We start from the raw sequence: 11,841 nt of genomic DNA, 5'->3' as shown, positions 1-11,841 counted from the left end.
TGGTTTGTGATTCTTTTAGTTAATCATCTAAATTCTGAGCTATTATATATTTAAATCATTCCAACTTAAATATATTTTATATATTCAAATTAGAATATAACATAGCTACTATATCTTTAAATATATAAAATACTATATATTTAAATTATAGGCTTTATAGGCTTAATGACTCTGAAAGATGTATGCATTTGTGAAGGAGAAGGCAATCATGAAGCAGAGTTAAGAAATGATTCCCAAAAGAGTAGGTTCAAATTAAGTTTTGGCCAAGTCTTTCTAGTGCCTAATCCAAATCTGAGTATAAAATAAGATCGAAATAATTTTTTAAAAATTAATAAGGACCATGAGGGTGTTTTGGCCTTCTGGGTACAGACAATAATATAGATGGCTCCTGAAATTACAAGTCAGGGTAGGAATATTGTTGAAAAGGAAAGTAGTTTTTCAGAAGGCATGATGAGTTCAGATGGAATTTTTCCCTTTGACTCTTGAGATGCCAGTGGCACTTCATAAAGAAATGCCAGGATGATAATCATAAAGGCTGCTCTGGAGCTCTGGGAAGTGCCAGGAGCAACCCTGGAGCTGTGGGGTTCTTTTTGCTTTGTGGATGCCAAGGCAGTGCAGTATGATCTTCCAAGAAAGAGGCACATAGCAAGAAAAGAAGGCACCAGAAGACAAGAATGTGTGCAGGGTGGATCAGAGAAGGAGTAGGAAGGGCTGGAAGCAGCCAACCAGATTCAGGGATATCAACTAACGGTATGATAAGGTGGAGCTTGGGCTAGGTGGGGACAGTGAGACTGGTAAGAGATGGGGATGGGAGACTTTTCTGGGTGTGTTCTCTTCTCTCCTTGATATTGTTTACTTTTTCCTCAGTGGTTCCAAAGACTGGCTGGTACCTACTCCAATTAGGACCTTTGATTTTTTTCCCCCTCCAGCCTTGGTAAAGACTTTGGGCCTTGTTTTCCTTCTCTTGCTCTATCTAGTTTCTCAACTCCAAATTTTAATTGATCTGCCATGCACCAGAGTCTCTAAAAAATAGTAAATATTTTATATTACCATTATTTCGCTAAACAGAACATTCTGGACTCAGTCAGTGTTGGACAGGGCAAGCTTGACGCCGTGACTCAAGAAGGACAAACTTTGTATGCACATTTGTCTAAACAACTGGTCAGCAGCATTCAGGAACAGGTTACAATGGCTAATGAAGAGTTTCAGGCATTTCTGAAACAATGCCTCAAAGACAAACAGACTCTGCAAGACTGTGCTCTAGAACTTGGGAGGTAGGTGGGTTTGATAAAAGTACATTTATCATTCACAGAATGTCTTTGCAATGACCTCAAGATGTTGTTGTTAGGTGCCTTCAAGCTGGTTCCAACTCATAGTGACCCCAGTCCTGCACCATCCTCACAATTGTGGTGGTATTTGAGCCCATTTTTGCAACCACCGTGTCAGTCCATGTCATTGAGGGTCTTTCTTTTTTTCATTGACTTTTATGAAGCACGATGTCCTTCTTCAGGGACTGGGTCCTTCCTGATAACATGCCCAAAGTACATGAGATGAAATCTTACCCTCCTTACTTCTGAGCAGCTTTCTGGCCATACTTCAAAATAACAGCCCTTGTGAATAAGTAAATAATATTTGAAATTGCAAATTTAATTTATAATTGGCTTTGATCTTAAGTACAAGTGTGTACTATGACGATCAGTTATCATTTGGCCTTATTTTCTGTACAGAAAAAAGAAAGATGTATTCACTAGCAACTGCAAACAACATGCACACATGCATATGATTTTTGTTTCTTTGGCTAACTCAATATTTAAGAACTTTGACACCCCAGTTTTAGATTACCCAGGGCTTTTGCTTGCATCCACTTCTGCTGCAATGGAGTCATGGTAGAAACACCTATTGCATTTCTGTGGATCAAGTAGGATGTGGCAATGTGGGTGAATATAATATGAGAAGAAAAAAATGAACTTATTGCTGGGGATGAGGGGAAAGTGTCAGTGGAATCAAAGAGACTTTTCAGTGGTTCAGTGTCAGAATAATTTGCCTGAGTTTTCTTTGTTTCTTGGAGAATCTGCATTGTTTTCCAACCTATATCTCCTGAGCTATATACAAATTTCCTTAAAATACAAAGACACAGAGACATGTTTCTTTTTCCTGTGTTTCCAGTGCCCCATGTATCCATTGGCTCCGATCCAAAAAGTCTTTGTTGCCCACCATATTTAGTGCATGTTGACGTGGGAATATAATTTTGCTGGCAATTTCCAACTATGATTACCATTAAATCAATTCAGCAAGATGGGGTGTTTCTTTTCTTTTATTTCCTTCTGTTTGAAGCTCAAAGGAAATTACTATGATTTGTCATTTTGTTATTGAAATAAGAGATAATTTGGATAGGCTTATTATTGAATTTGTTTTCTTCTGTAACTTGAATATTCATGAGATCTTAATTGCCATATAAAAGTCATTGTGACTTTATCTATTAGCATTCATTTATTATAACAAGTATAAGAAATTTGCTAAGTGCTTTTCTTTTTTCTAGCTTTGAGGATCAGCACAGAAAATTGAACTTATGGATCCATGAAATGGAAGAGAGGTTAAGTACAGAAAACTTGGGTGAAAGTAAACAGCACATTGCTGAGAAGAAAAATGAAGTTCATAAAGTTGAAATGTTTTTGGGAGAACTACTAGCTGCAAGGTATCTTATGTGAATAGAATCCTTTCCCTCTTCCGATGTTTTTATCTGATTGGTTATTGGGTTTGGTGGTTGGTTGTTGGTGGCGGTATGTACCTGTGGTTGAATGTGTAGAATACTGTGACTGGGTTGTGTTTGCTCTAGCAGTGGGGTATCTGCAGAAAGCACAGGGTTGAAAGTAAGGGGCTGATCTGTTTCCCAGTTCAACCTCTATTTGCTGGATGAGTTGGGCAGGCCACTCATCTCTGCTATTTCATGATTTTAGTCTTTGAACATTATGTCAATAATACTTCCTTCTCAGGGATCATTTTGTGAAGCTGATATGAAGAACTTGTTTTTGTTAGCTGCTGATGAGTTGGCCCCTGGCTCATGGAGACCCCATGAGGCAGGGAGTGGACAATTATGACCCATCTGGTTTTTATTGGCTGATTTTTCAGAAGTAGATTACCAGGCCTTTCTTCCTAGTCTTTCTTAGTCTGCAGGCCCTGCTGATCCCTGTTCAGCAGCAGGTGATGTGTGGGCCTCCACTGACAGGTTAGTGGTGGTGAGTTTGAGGTGCACCAGCCAGGCATTGAATCTGGGTCACCTGCCTTGAAGGTAAGAATTCTACCACTGAACCAACCCGGCCTCCAATAGGAAGAGTAGAAGACCACATATTCACAGTGACTGATAAGATACTCTTCATTTATGATACTGCAGAACCCATTAGCATATATTCTCAACATATTTCAGCCTCCAGGTCTATTACCAACCCAACCCACCACAATAATTTTGCTAGTGGAACAAAAGGTGTAGTTGTTAAGTATGATTGTCCTGTAGTCTCTCATATCAGTCAAGTATTTATTGCCTCATTGCTTCAGTACGGAGATCGAGATCGTTTACTGGCTCCTTTCCCAGGTCAGGTTCTCTGGTCTGTGCTTTTGGTCCCATCGCCTTCAGGGCTTTGCTGAAGGTACCCCTGGTATTTTCCATTGCTTCCTGCCCTGTGACAGAGAAACAGTTTCCATCGGGGAAGTGTAGCTTGACCAAATCTTGGGTTCTGAAGGAGGGGTGCATGGATCCGTGATGCTGAAAAGGATAGCACCCAACCTGGTCAATCAGATAACTCAGCACCCGGGATCGATTGAGTAAAAAATGCTTACCTCACATCACGCTCATTCTGCTTTTCTATTGAGTCCTCTTTTTTGGTCAAACATGACCAATATTCCTTGTCTTAAAAAACAAACATGCAAAGGAACACACAAACCAAACCCACATCAGTAACTACTTGTTGGTGTGTTGGTTTAAAAGCTCTTTCTGTGTGATTATCTGGGAAGCCTTCAGTTCCACCTCTGCAAGCCTTCACAAGACTCCACGTACCCCAACCCCCAAGTGTGAGCTTCTCACAGCTAGGCACCTTCAGATCTTTCTCATCTTTATATTTTCATTGCTTAGTATCGTGCCAGAAAAGCAGAGGATGTTTGTTAAATTAACAGAATAATATCATCCTTCTAATTATGTGACATTCTGCAAATCACATTGAAATTAATTTGTTTTGCTTTTTGAATCTTGACTCCTGATTGGACACAAGATAACATCATCAGCGCCTTCTTTTTTCCTTCAGGACTTCTAAAATGATATTTGTGTTCTTGGCTTTCGTTTCTTCTGCAGATGTTACTCTTCACCTCCCTTTGTTTCTATTTCTCCTTCCATGATTACAGTAAAATTCCATTCAAGAAAGTGGCCTATGTTCTCTTTCTCACCACATTCAACATCTTTCTTTAGCTCTCTCTCTCTTTTTAAATAACTACAGCTTTTTGACATTGTTCATCCTACAGTCCATCTTGAAATTTTACACTATGATCCTCTGTGACCAGATGTTAAGAGACCTTAGGTGGATTTGTCTCCAATTTCTTTCCCTCCCAACTGCCTACTTTTCCTTACAGTCCTAAGGCACTGGGCTGGTCTCCCAGATTCTCAAGCCAGTCAGCTGACTCCTCCCACTCACTGGCTGCTCACTCCTCCCAGTCCTCTGGAAGAAATCCACTCAAAATGTCAACCTTCTTTTATTAAGATGGGACATCAGGAAGAAATGATTGCCAATTATCCCTTTGTTAACTACAAGTCTTAATTTCATGAATTGACAAATCAGGCTGAAATCAAATGATTCACTATATATGATTACTTTCTTGTCCAACAGAAACTCTGTCCCAATAAACCAATAACTCCCCATCTTCCCTCCCCTAGTCCCTGGTAACCAGTAAGAGGTGCCAGCCTTGCACGCTTGTCTGGTGACTGCTCCAGTTGCAAAATCACTTGTCACTTCCTTGCACTCTAGAATGCTGGAACTAAATTTTTTCTGTTTTCTTTAGAGAGTCTATTGATAAGCTCTCCCAGAGAGGGCAGCTTCTCAGTGAAGAAGGCCACGGTGCTGGGAAGGAAGGCCGTCTGTGCTCCCACCTCCTCACCAGCTACCAGAACTTGCTCAGAATGACGAAGGAGCATCTCCGGAGCTGCCAGGTGGCCCTGCAGGAGCACGAAGCCCTGGAGGAAGCACTGCAGAACATGTGGTCCTGGGGGAAAGACGTCCAAGACAGACTGGGCTGTGCAGAGAGCACTGTTGGAAGCAAAGACACATTGGAAAAGCGGCTGATACAAATACAGGTATGTGCGACACCAGCCAGATATTCCCTTTCTGGGAATGTATCCTACCTATGTGTGAAAGGGTTGGAGAGACCTGGTGACACACTGGTTAAATGCTTGGCTGGGAACTGAAAGGTCAGTGGTTCAAACTCACCAGTTGGCCATGGAAGAAAGATGTGGCAGTTGGCTTCCATAAAGTTTACAGCCATGGAAACCCTATGGTACAGTCCTACTCTGTCCTAAAGGGTCACTATGAGTTGGAATCAACTGGACAGCAATGAGTGTTATATGTAAAAGAGTACTACCAAAATATTAAGAATGTTTCTACTTGGTGTCAAGATAACATTACTTTTCATTTTCTCCCTTGCCATTGTCTGATTCTTCCAAATATTCCACAATGAATATGTATAATTGTATAGTCAGGAAAAGACACTAGCATATATTATTTTCTAGTATTTCTTTTCTGTTTATTTGAATATTCATTCTCCCTTCTCAGGAAATTCTCCTGATGAAAGGTGAAGGTGAAATTAAGTTGAATATGGCCATTGGCAAAGGGGAGCAGGCCTTGAGAAGCAGCAACAAAGAAGGTCAGAAGGTGATTCACACTCAGCTGCAGGCCCTTAAAGACATGTGGGCCAACATCATGAGCTCCTCCGTCCATGCTCAGAGGTACACAGTTATTGTTAATGCTTATTTACCTAAATGAAACCCCAAGCCTTAGGAAAATGATGGCGCTGTGCTAAGGGTAGCTTGTAATAGTCACCAAGCATACCATTCTGGCTGGTTGTAAGCAGTCCTGCCTTTGCCTAGATTTTATTTTCCGTAAGGCCAGGTACTAGTTATGTTTGCTTGTTTGCTTTGCTACAAAATATATTTAACCCCTCTACACAAGACCTTTCACAAAATCTTACAGATCATGTAGGCTCAGTGAAAACCTTCTTGTCAAATCATCAGAACAAAGTTTTGGTCTTTAATAACATTAATACCTTTTGGCATTTTTAAAGGAATGCATGTGAAATTAAGTTGTTAACAGTTACTGAGATTAAGCATAAATGTGTTCCTTAACCAAAAGTTGTGCCCCCAGTTGGGGGTTGTTGGAAATGCGTGGGCTGTTTTTGATTTTCACAGTGATGGGATGTCCCTGCCATTTATTTACTGCCTAAGGCCAGAGCAGATAGGCTTCTGTAATTCGTGGAACATTCACACACAGTAGTTGATTGGGCCACAAGGCCTATAGAGCCCTTGGTGAGAAGTCCTTCACCTGACACCAGACACTGATGAGAAATTACAGAAGATATTGCTTAACTGGGGATGTTTTTTGTTGCTGTGGTAGTATCTATGAGTGGAAGATGTTTCACTTCCTTCCTTGTTGGAAGGACAAGCTGGTTGGACCAATGCTCTTCAGTTAGTGTCATACTAACACACATTGCAGGAGACCTATTCTGAAGATTATGCTGTTAGACCATTGAGTAAGAGTGCCTGGCATGATCATGATAAAGATGTGAATACAGTATTAAAGTTCATCGGAAACCAAAACAAAAAACACTCAATTTTCCCACTGGAGTGTGAGCAAGTAACCTTGGTTACAAATTAAACTACAGAAGTTTTATTCTGTTTTGTTTTTCCTTTAATTTGGAGCATAGGTGGTTATTCCCAAATCAGTAAGACTTTAAATCCCAGTAATAACCCAGTATGATCATGGAGAGAAAAAAAATTAGATCCTATGGTGATTGTATTTTATAGTGTAGACTACAGAACATAAACTTAACTTCCCAGTGCTATGCAATAGGCTAACTGCAGAGAAGCTAATGGGACTTTGGCTGAGTACGTTTTAGATGTTAAAATGGAGTATTAAGTACAAGAAGTGATATAGGTCCTGATTCCCTTCTTTCACCCAGAAAATAAATTTTGCAACTATCTGTTGAGCAATAACGATGTTCAAACTATTGTGCTAAAACATTGAAACAAAACAAAAAGCTTTTTGGTCTCTAAGAGCTCAGAGGCTAGAGTAGGATATATTCTTGAAAAACTTTTACTCAACTGTGTTAAGACTTTTTAAAAACTGAAATAAAATCCATACCTCGCACCATACATAAAAGCTAATTCAATATGGATCAAAGACCTAAATGTAAAACTTAAAATTATAAATTTCCCAAGAGATACCATAGGGATAAAGCTAGGATCCTAATGTGTGGTATAAATACACTATAAAACACATCTAAAATTACACAAACAACAGAAGATAATCTAGATAAGTTGGGCCTCCTAAAAATTAAACCCTTAGGCTCATTAAAAGACTTTACCAAGAGATTCAAAAGAGAACCTTAGACTGGAAAAAAATCTTCGGCAATTACATATCTGAAAAGGGTCTAATCTCTAAAATATATAGAAAAATTCAACACCGCAAGAACAAAAAGACAAGCAATCAAATAAAAAAATGGGCAAAGGAGGTGCACAGACATTTCACCAAAGACATTCATAGGCATTCATGGAGAGATGCTTATGATGCAATCATTTGTTATTAGAAAGCTACAAATTGAAACTATAATGAGATAGCATCTTGCCCATACAAACATGGCAATGATCAAAAAGAAGAAAAAGAAACAGAAAACCACATGTTAATTCTGGTGAAGGGAAAGGCAGTTCATAATACAGGGCATGTCAGCATTGTGACTGAGGTAAATGAGGACACCGAGAGGAACTCAAGAATAGTGGACAACCATGGTAAATGCTGTATAATATATACAATTCTGCAGCAACAGTAATAACAACCGAAATGCGTAAGTGGTTATGTAGGTAGATATGTATGCATGGATGTGGGAGGGCTTATAGGAGTACATGTGCATGCATATACTATTGTGGGCATTGGTATATATATTTGTATGTGCTACATATATGTTGTTGTTGTTGTTAGGTGCCGTTGAGTCAGCTCTGACTCACAGTGACCCTGTGTACAACAGAAAGAAGCACCACCCAGTTCTGTGCCAGCCTCACAATCACTGCTATGCTTGAACCCACTATTGCTGTGTGTACATTCATATATACACATAATAGAGTACATGGGGCACAGTTATGGAAACTTCTTACACATATCCAGACACCTTGTGGGACTGAGATACTGGCTTGAAGGCTAAGGACCATAGTCTCAGGGGCATCTAGGTCAATTGACATAAACTAGTTGGTAAAGATAACGTTCTACATCCTAGTTTGGTGAGTAGCATCTGGCATCTTAAAAATTTGCAAGCAGCCATCTTGCCATACAATTACATCTACTTCTCACTTATAGGCTGTCTCGTTAGCTGACATTTTGCATTTATGACTGCAGTGAAAATCCATTATCTGACTATGGTTTTGCTTTAATGATGTGTGTCTGCAGTAATGAACCCCAAGATGTGAGGCAAGAGTAAGCTGGCTGTGATGGTTAAGGTCACGTGTCAGCTTGGCTGGGTCATGATTCTTAGTGATTTGGCAGTTATAGAAATGATGTAGTCACCCTCCATTTTGTGATCTGATGTGCTCATCCTCTATTTTCACATAACACCGATTTTTACATATTGACCTGGTCTTTTGAACCTAACCATGTCAATAAGTGAGGACTGTTATGTTGGACTCTACTTGTCTGCAGCAGAGAGTGAAAGGAACCAAAGACTCAAGGCATCAATTAGTCCATGGGACGAATGGCCCACACAAACCACAACCTCCTCTAGCCTCCTGAGACCAGAATAGATGGCGCCTGGCTCCTATTACCGACTGCTTTGAACAGTGACACAATAGAAGATCCTGATTAAAAGACAAAATTGGAGAACAAAACTCAAATTCCTAGAAGAGACCAGACTTACTGGACAGATAGAGACTAGAGAAACCCCTGAGATTATCGCCCTAAGACACCCTTTTAACCTTGAGCTAAAGTCACTGTTGGAGGTCACGTCTCAGCCAAATAATAGACTGGCTATAAAATAAGTAATCATACCTGTGAGGATTGTCCTCCTGAGAACAATGAACTGTACTGGACCAAATAGCCAACATTTTCCCAAAAGCAGAGATGAGAAGTCAAGGAGGTGCAGGAAAACTGGAGGGGTGGAAACACGGACGGCAGAGTGGAAAGGAGGAGAGAGCGACATGCAGCAGGGATGGCACCCTGTGTCATGGACCAGTCTGTGTGTAAATTGTTCAGGGAAAAGTAATTTGCTCTGTGAAGTTGCACCTAAAACACAATAAAATGCTTTTTTCAAAAACGGGGTGAGGGGTGGACTTGACCTAAACATGAAAACTAAAACCAGAAAACTGTTAGAAAGTTCAGGAGGAAGGCCCTTCCACCTAGGTTTTAACCATGTGTTATCTGATATGAAACAAAAGCACACACAACAAAGGACAAAGTCAATAAATGAGACCTCATAAAAATCAAATAGTTTTGCTCATCAGCAGACTTTACCAAAAAAGTGAAAAGACAAGCTACCCATTGGGAGAATATCTTTTGAAAGCTTGTATCCAATAAGAATCTATTAACTAAAACACATATATAAAACTTGCACAATTCAATAATTAAAAAAATAAAAAACAATAAAAAAAGGTCAGAGAACTTAAATAGACATTCCACCCAAGAGGCTACTCAAATGGCCACCAAGCACGTGCAAAGGTCCTTCATGGCGCTATGCTGCCAGAGCTCCACATTAACCATTAAAGAGGTAAACCAAAGCCCTGGTGCGATCCATACCACTTTGCTCCCATTAGGGGGGCTAATATAAAATGGACAAACAATGGGAAATAGCAAATACTGGTGTGGATGGGGGGAAATTGGAACCTTTATCCTTTGCTAGTGGGAATGAAAACTGGTACAGCATTGCAGGAAACACAGGTGGTTGCTCAAAAAAAGTAAAAATAGATCCACCAGACGACCCAGAAATTCTACTGCTAGGGATGGACCAAGGGACTTGAAAGCAGCCACATGAATAGACCTATGAACACCAGCATTCACTGTAACCATCCTTCTGGTTAGCAGTCAAATGCCTTAGGCACTATGCTACCAGAGCTCCTTTTTTTTTTTTTTTTTTATTCACTGTAACACTATTCACAATAGCCAAATGGTAGACTAAACAACTTAAGTACCCATTACAGATAAATGCATAAGTAGAATATGGTACATGTATACAATAGAATAGTATTCAACTCTAAAGAAATATGAAGTCCTGATACAGGCTACAACGCAGATGGAGCTTGAAGACATTGTGCTGAGTGAAATAAGTCAAGCACAGAAGAACTTCACTTAGTAAATGACAAGAACAGGCAAAGGTACACAGACTAAAATTTATTAGTCATTATCAGGGGTAGGAAGGAGGGGAATATGGGAATTTATTGCCTATGAAGCACTGAGTGTCTGTTTACAGTGATAGAAAATTAACATTGAATAAAGGTAAGAGTTTTATAGCCAATTAATGTAATTGATATCTGATAAGTTGCACACCTGTAAAAAGTTGAATTGGCAGAAGCTGTGCGATACATATACGTCCAATAACAACAAAAAGCAGATGCTGAGGCTGCTTAGGTACAACCAAACACCTCATGGGATTTGGTTTCTTGGTTTGGAGGTTTAGGTTAATGGTTTCATGGACGACCCAGTTAATTGGCCTAATACCACGTTTACTGCTTCTTTATTACCTCTAAGTTCATTGTGTAGTGCCTGGGGCATTAAAAGCTTGCTCGTGGCTATCCAAGGTAAAACAATTTGTCCCTATTCACTGGAGCAACAGAGGAAAACGTGAGTCAGAAACGGGAGGAGGAAATGCAATGTGTGATTAATTGGCTTTATGAACAACTGCCTCCCCTGCCAGGAGACCAGAAAACCTGAATGGTGTCTGGCAACCATGACTAACATTTTAAGCAATGATTTTATAGAAAAATCCTGATCAAAAGCAGGGAAATGTGAAACAGAATTTCAAATGCTCATAGTTCCAAACTTTCTGGAGCCATTGAGGCTGGGTGAACTCTCAAAACTATTACCCAGAGATAATATTTAAACTTTAAACCAAAAATATCCCCTGACATCTTCTTTAAATGAAGCAATGTTGTTGTTGTTGTTGTTATGTGCCGTCGAGTCAAACCTGACTCATAGCGACCCCTCCTTGGGTTTCCGAGGCAGTATCACTACGGAAGTAGGATTGCCCAACCTTCCTTCCGAGGAGTGGCTGGTGGGTTTGAACCGCCAGCCCTCTGGTTAGCAGGCAAGTGTCTTATCCACTATGCTATCAGAGCTCCCAAATGAAGCAATAGTTTAGCTTAATTAGTAAATGATGTATTGTTTGAGCACTGTGCTCTTTTAAAGAACTATCTGCATGGGTCAACTTGACAATGACTCAAAGGTTAGGAAGGAAGCTTAGGGAGCAGTGAGTTTATATGAATGGGGGAGGAAGGATTCGGAAAAGGAGGGTGAGAGTGATTGCACAACTTGAAGAATGTCTTCAGCGTCACTGAATAGTCTGAGGGACATCTAGGTCGACTGACATAACCTAGTTATGGAGAAATTGTTGTAT

At 40.0% G+C, this 11,841-nt stretch overlaps 1 protein-coding gene across 1 annotated transcript in view; it reads left to right on the top strand.

Moving 5' to 3' along the window:
- Window positions 1-11,841, top strand: part of SYNE1 (spectrin repeat containing nuclear envelope protein 1) — a 578,063-nt gene that overhangs the window by 206,721 nt on the left and 359,501 nt on the right. The window contains exons 45-49 of the mRNA XM_007943230.2: window positions 930-934; window positions 1,069-1,274; window positions 2,540-2,695; window positions 5,044-5,335; window positions 5,811-5,983. Coding sequence (XP_007941421.2) covers window positions 930-934; window positions 1,069-1,274; window positions 2,540-2,695; window positions 5,044-5,335; window positions 5,811-5,983 — 832 coding nt within the window. The remainder of the gene's footprint in view (window positions 1-929; window positions 935-1,068; window positions 1,275-2,539; window positions 2,696-5,043; window positions 5,336-5,810; window positions 5,984-11,841) is intronic.

This window comes from Orycteropus afer, unplaced genomic scaffold (assembly GCF_000298275.1).
Source record: "Orycteropus afer afer isolate SDZICR_OR568_19922 unplaced genomic scaffold, OryAfe1.0 scaffold00101, whole genome shotgun sequence".
NCBI classification, from domain to species: Eukaryota; Metazoa; Chordata; class Mammalia; order Tubulidentata; family Orycteropodidae; genus Orycteropus; species Orycteropus afer.
The sequence above is the reverse complement of the archived record's forward strand: the minus strand, read 5'-3'. Positions and strand labels throughout refer to the sequence as shown.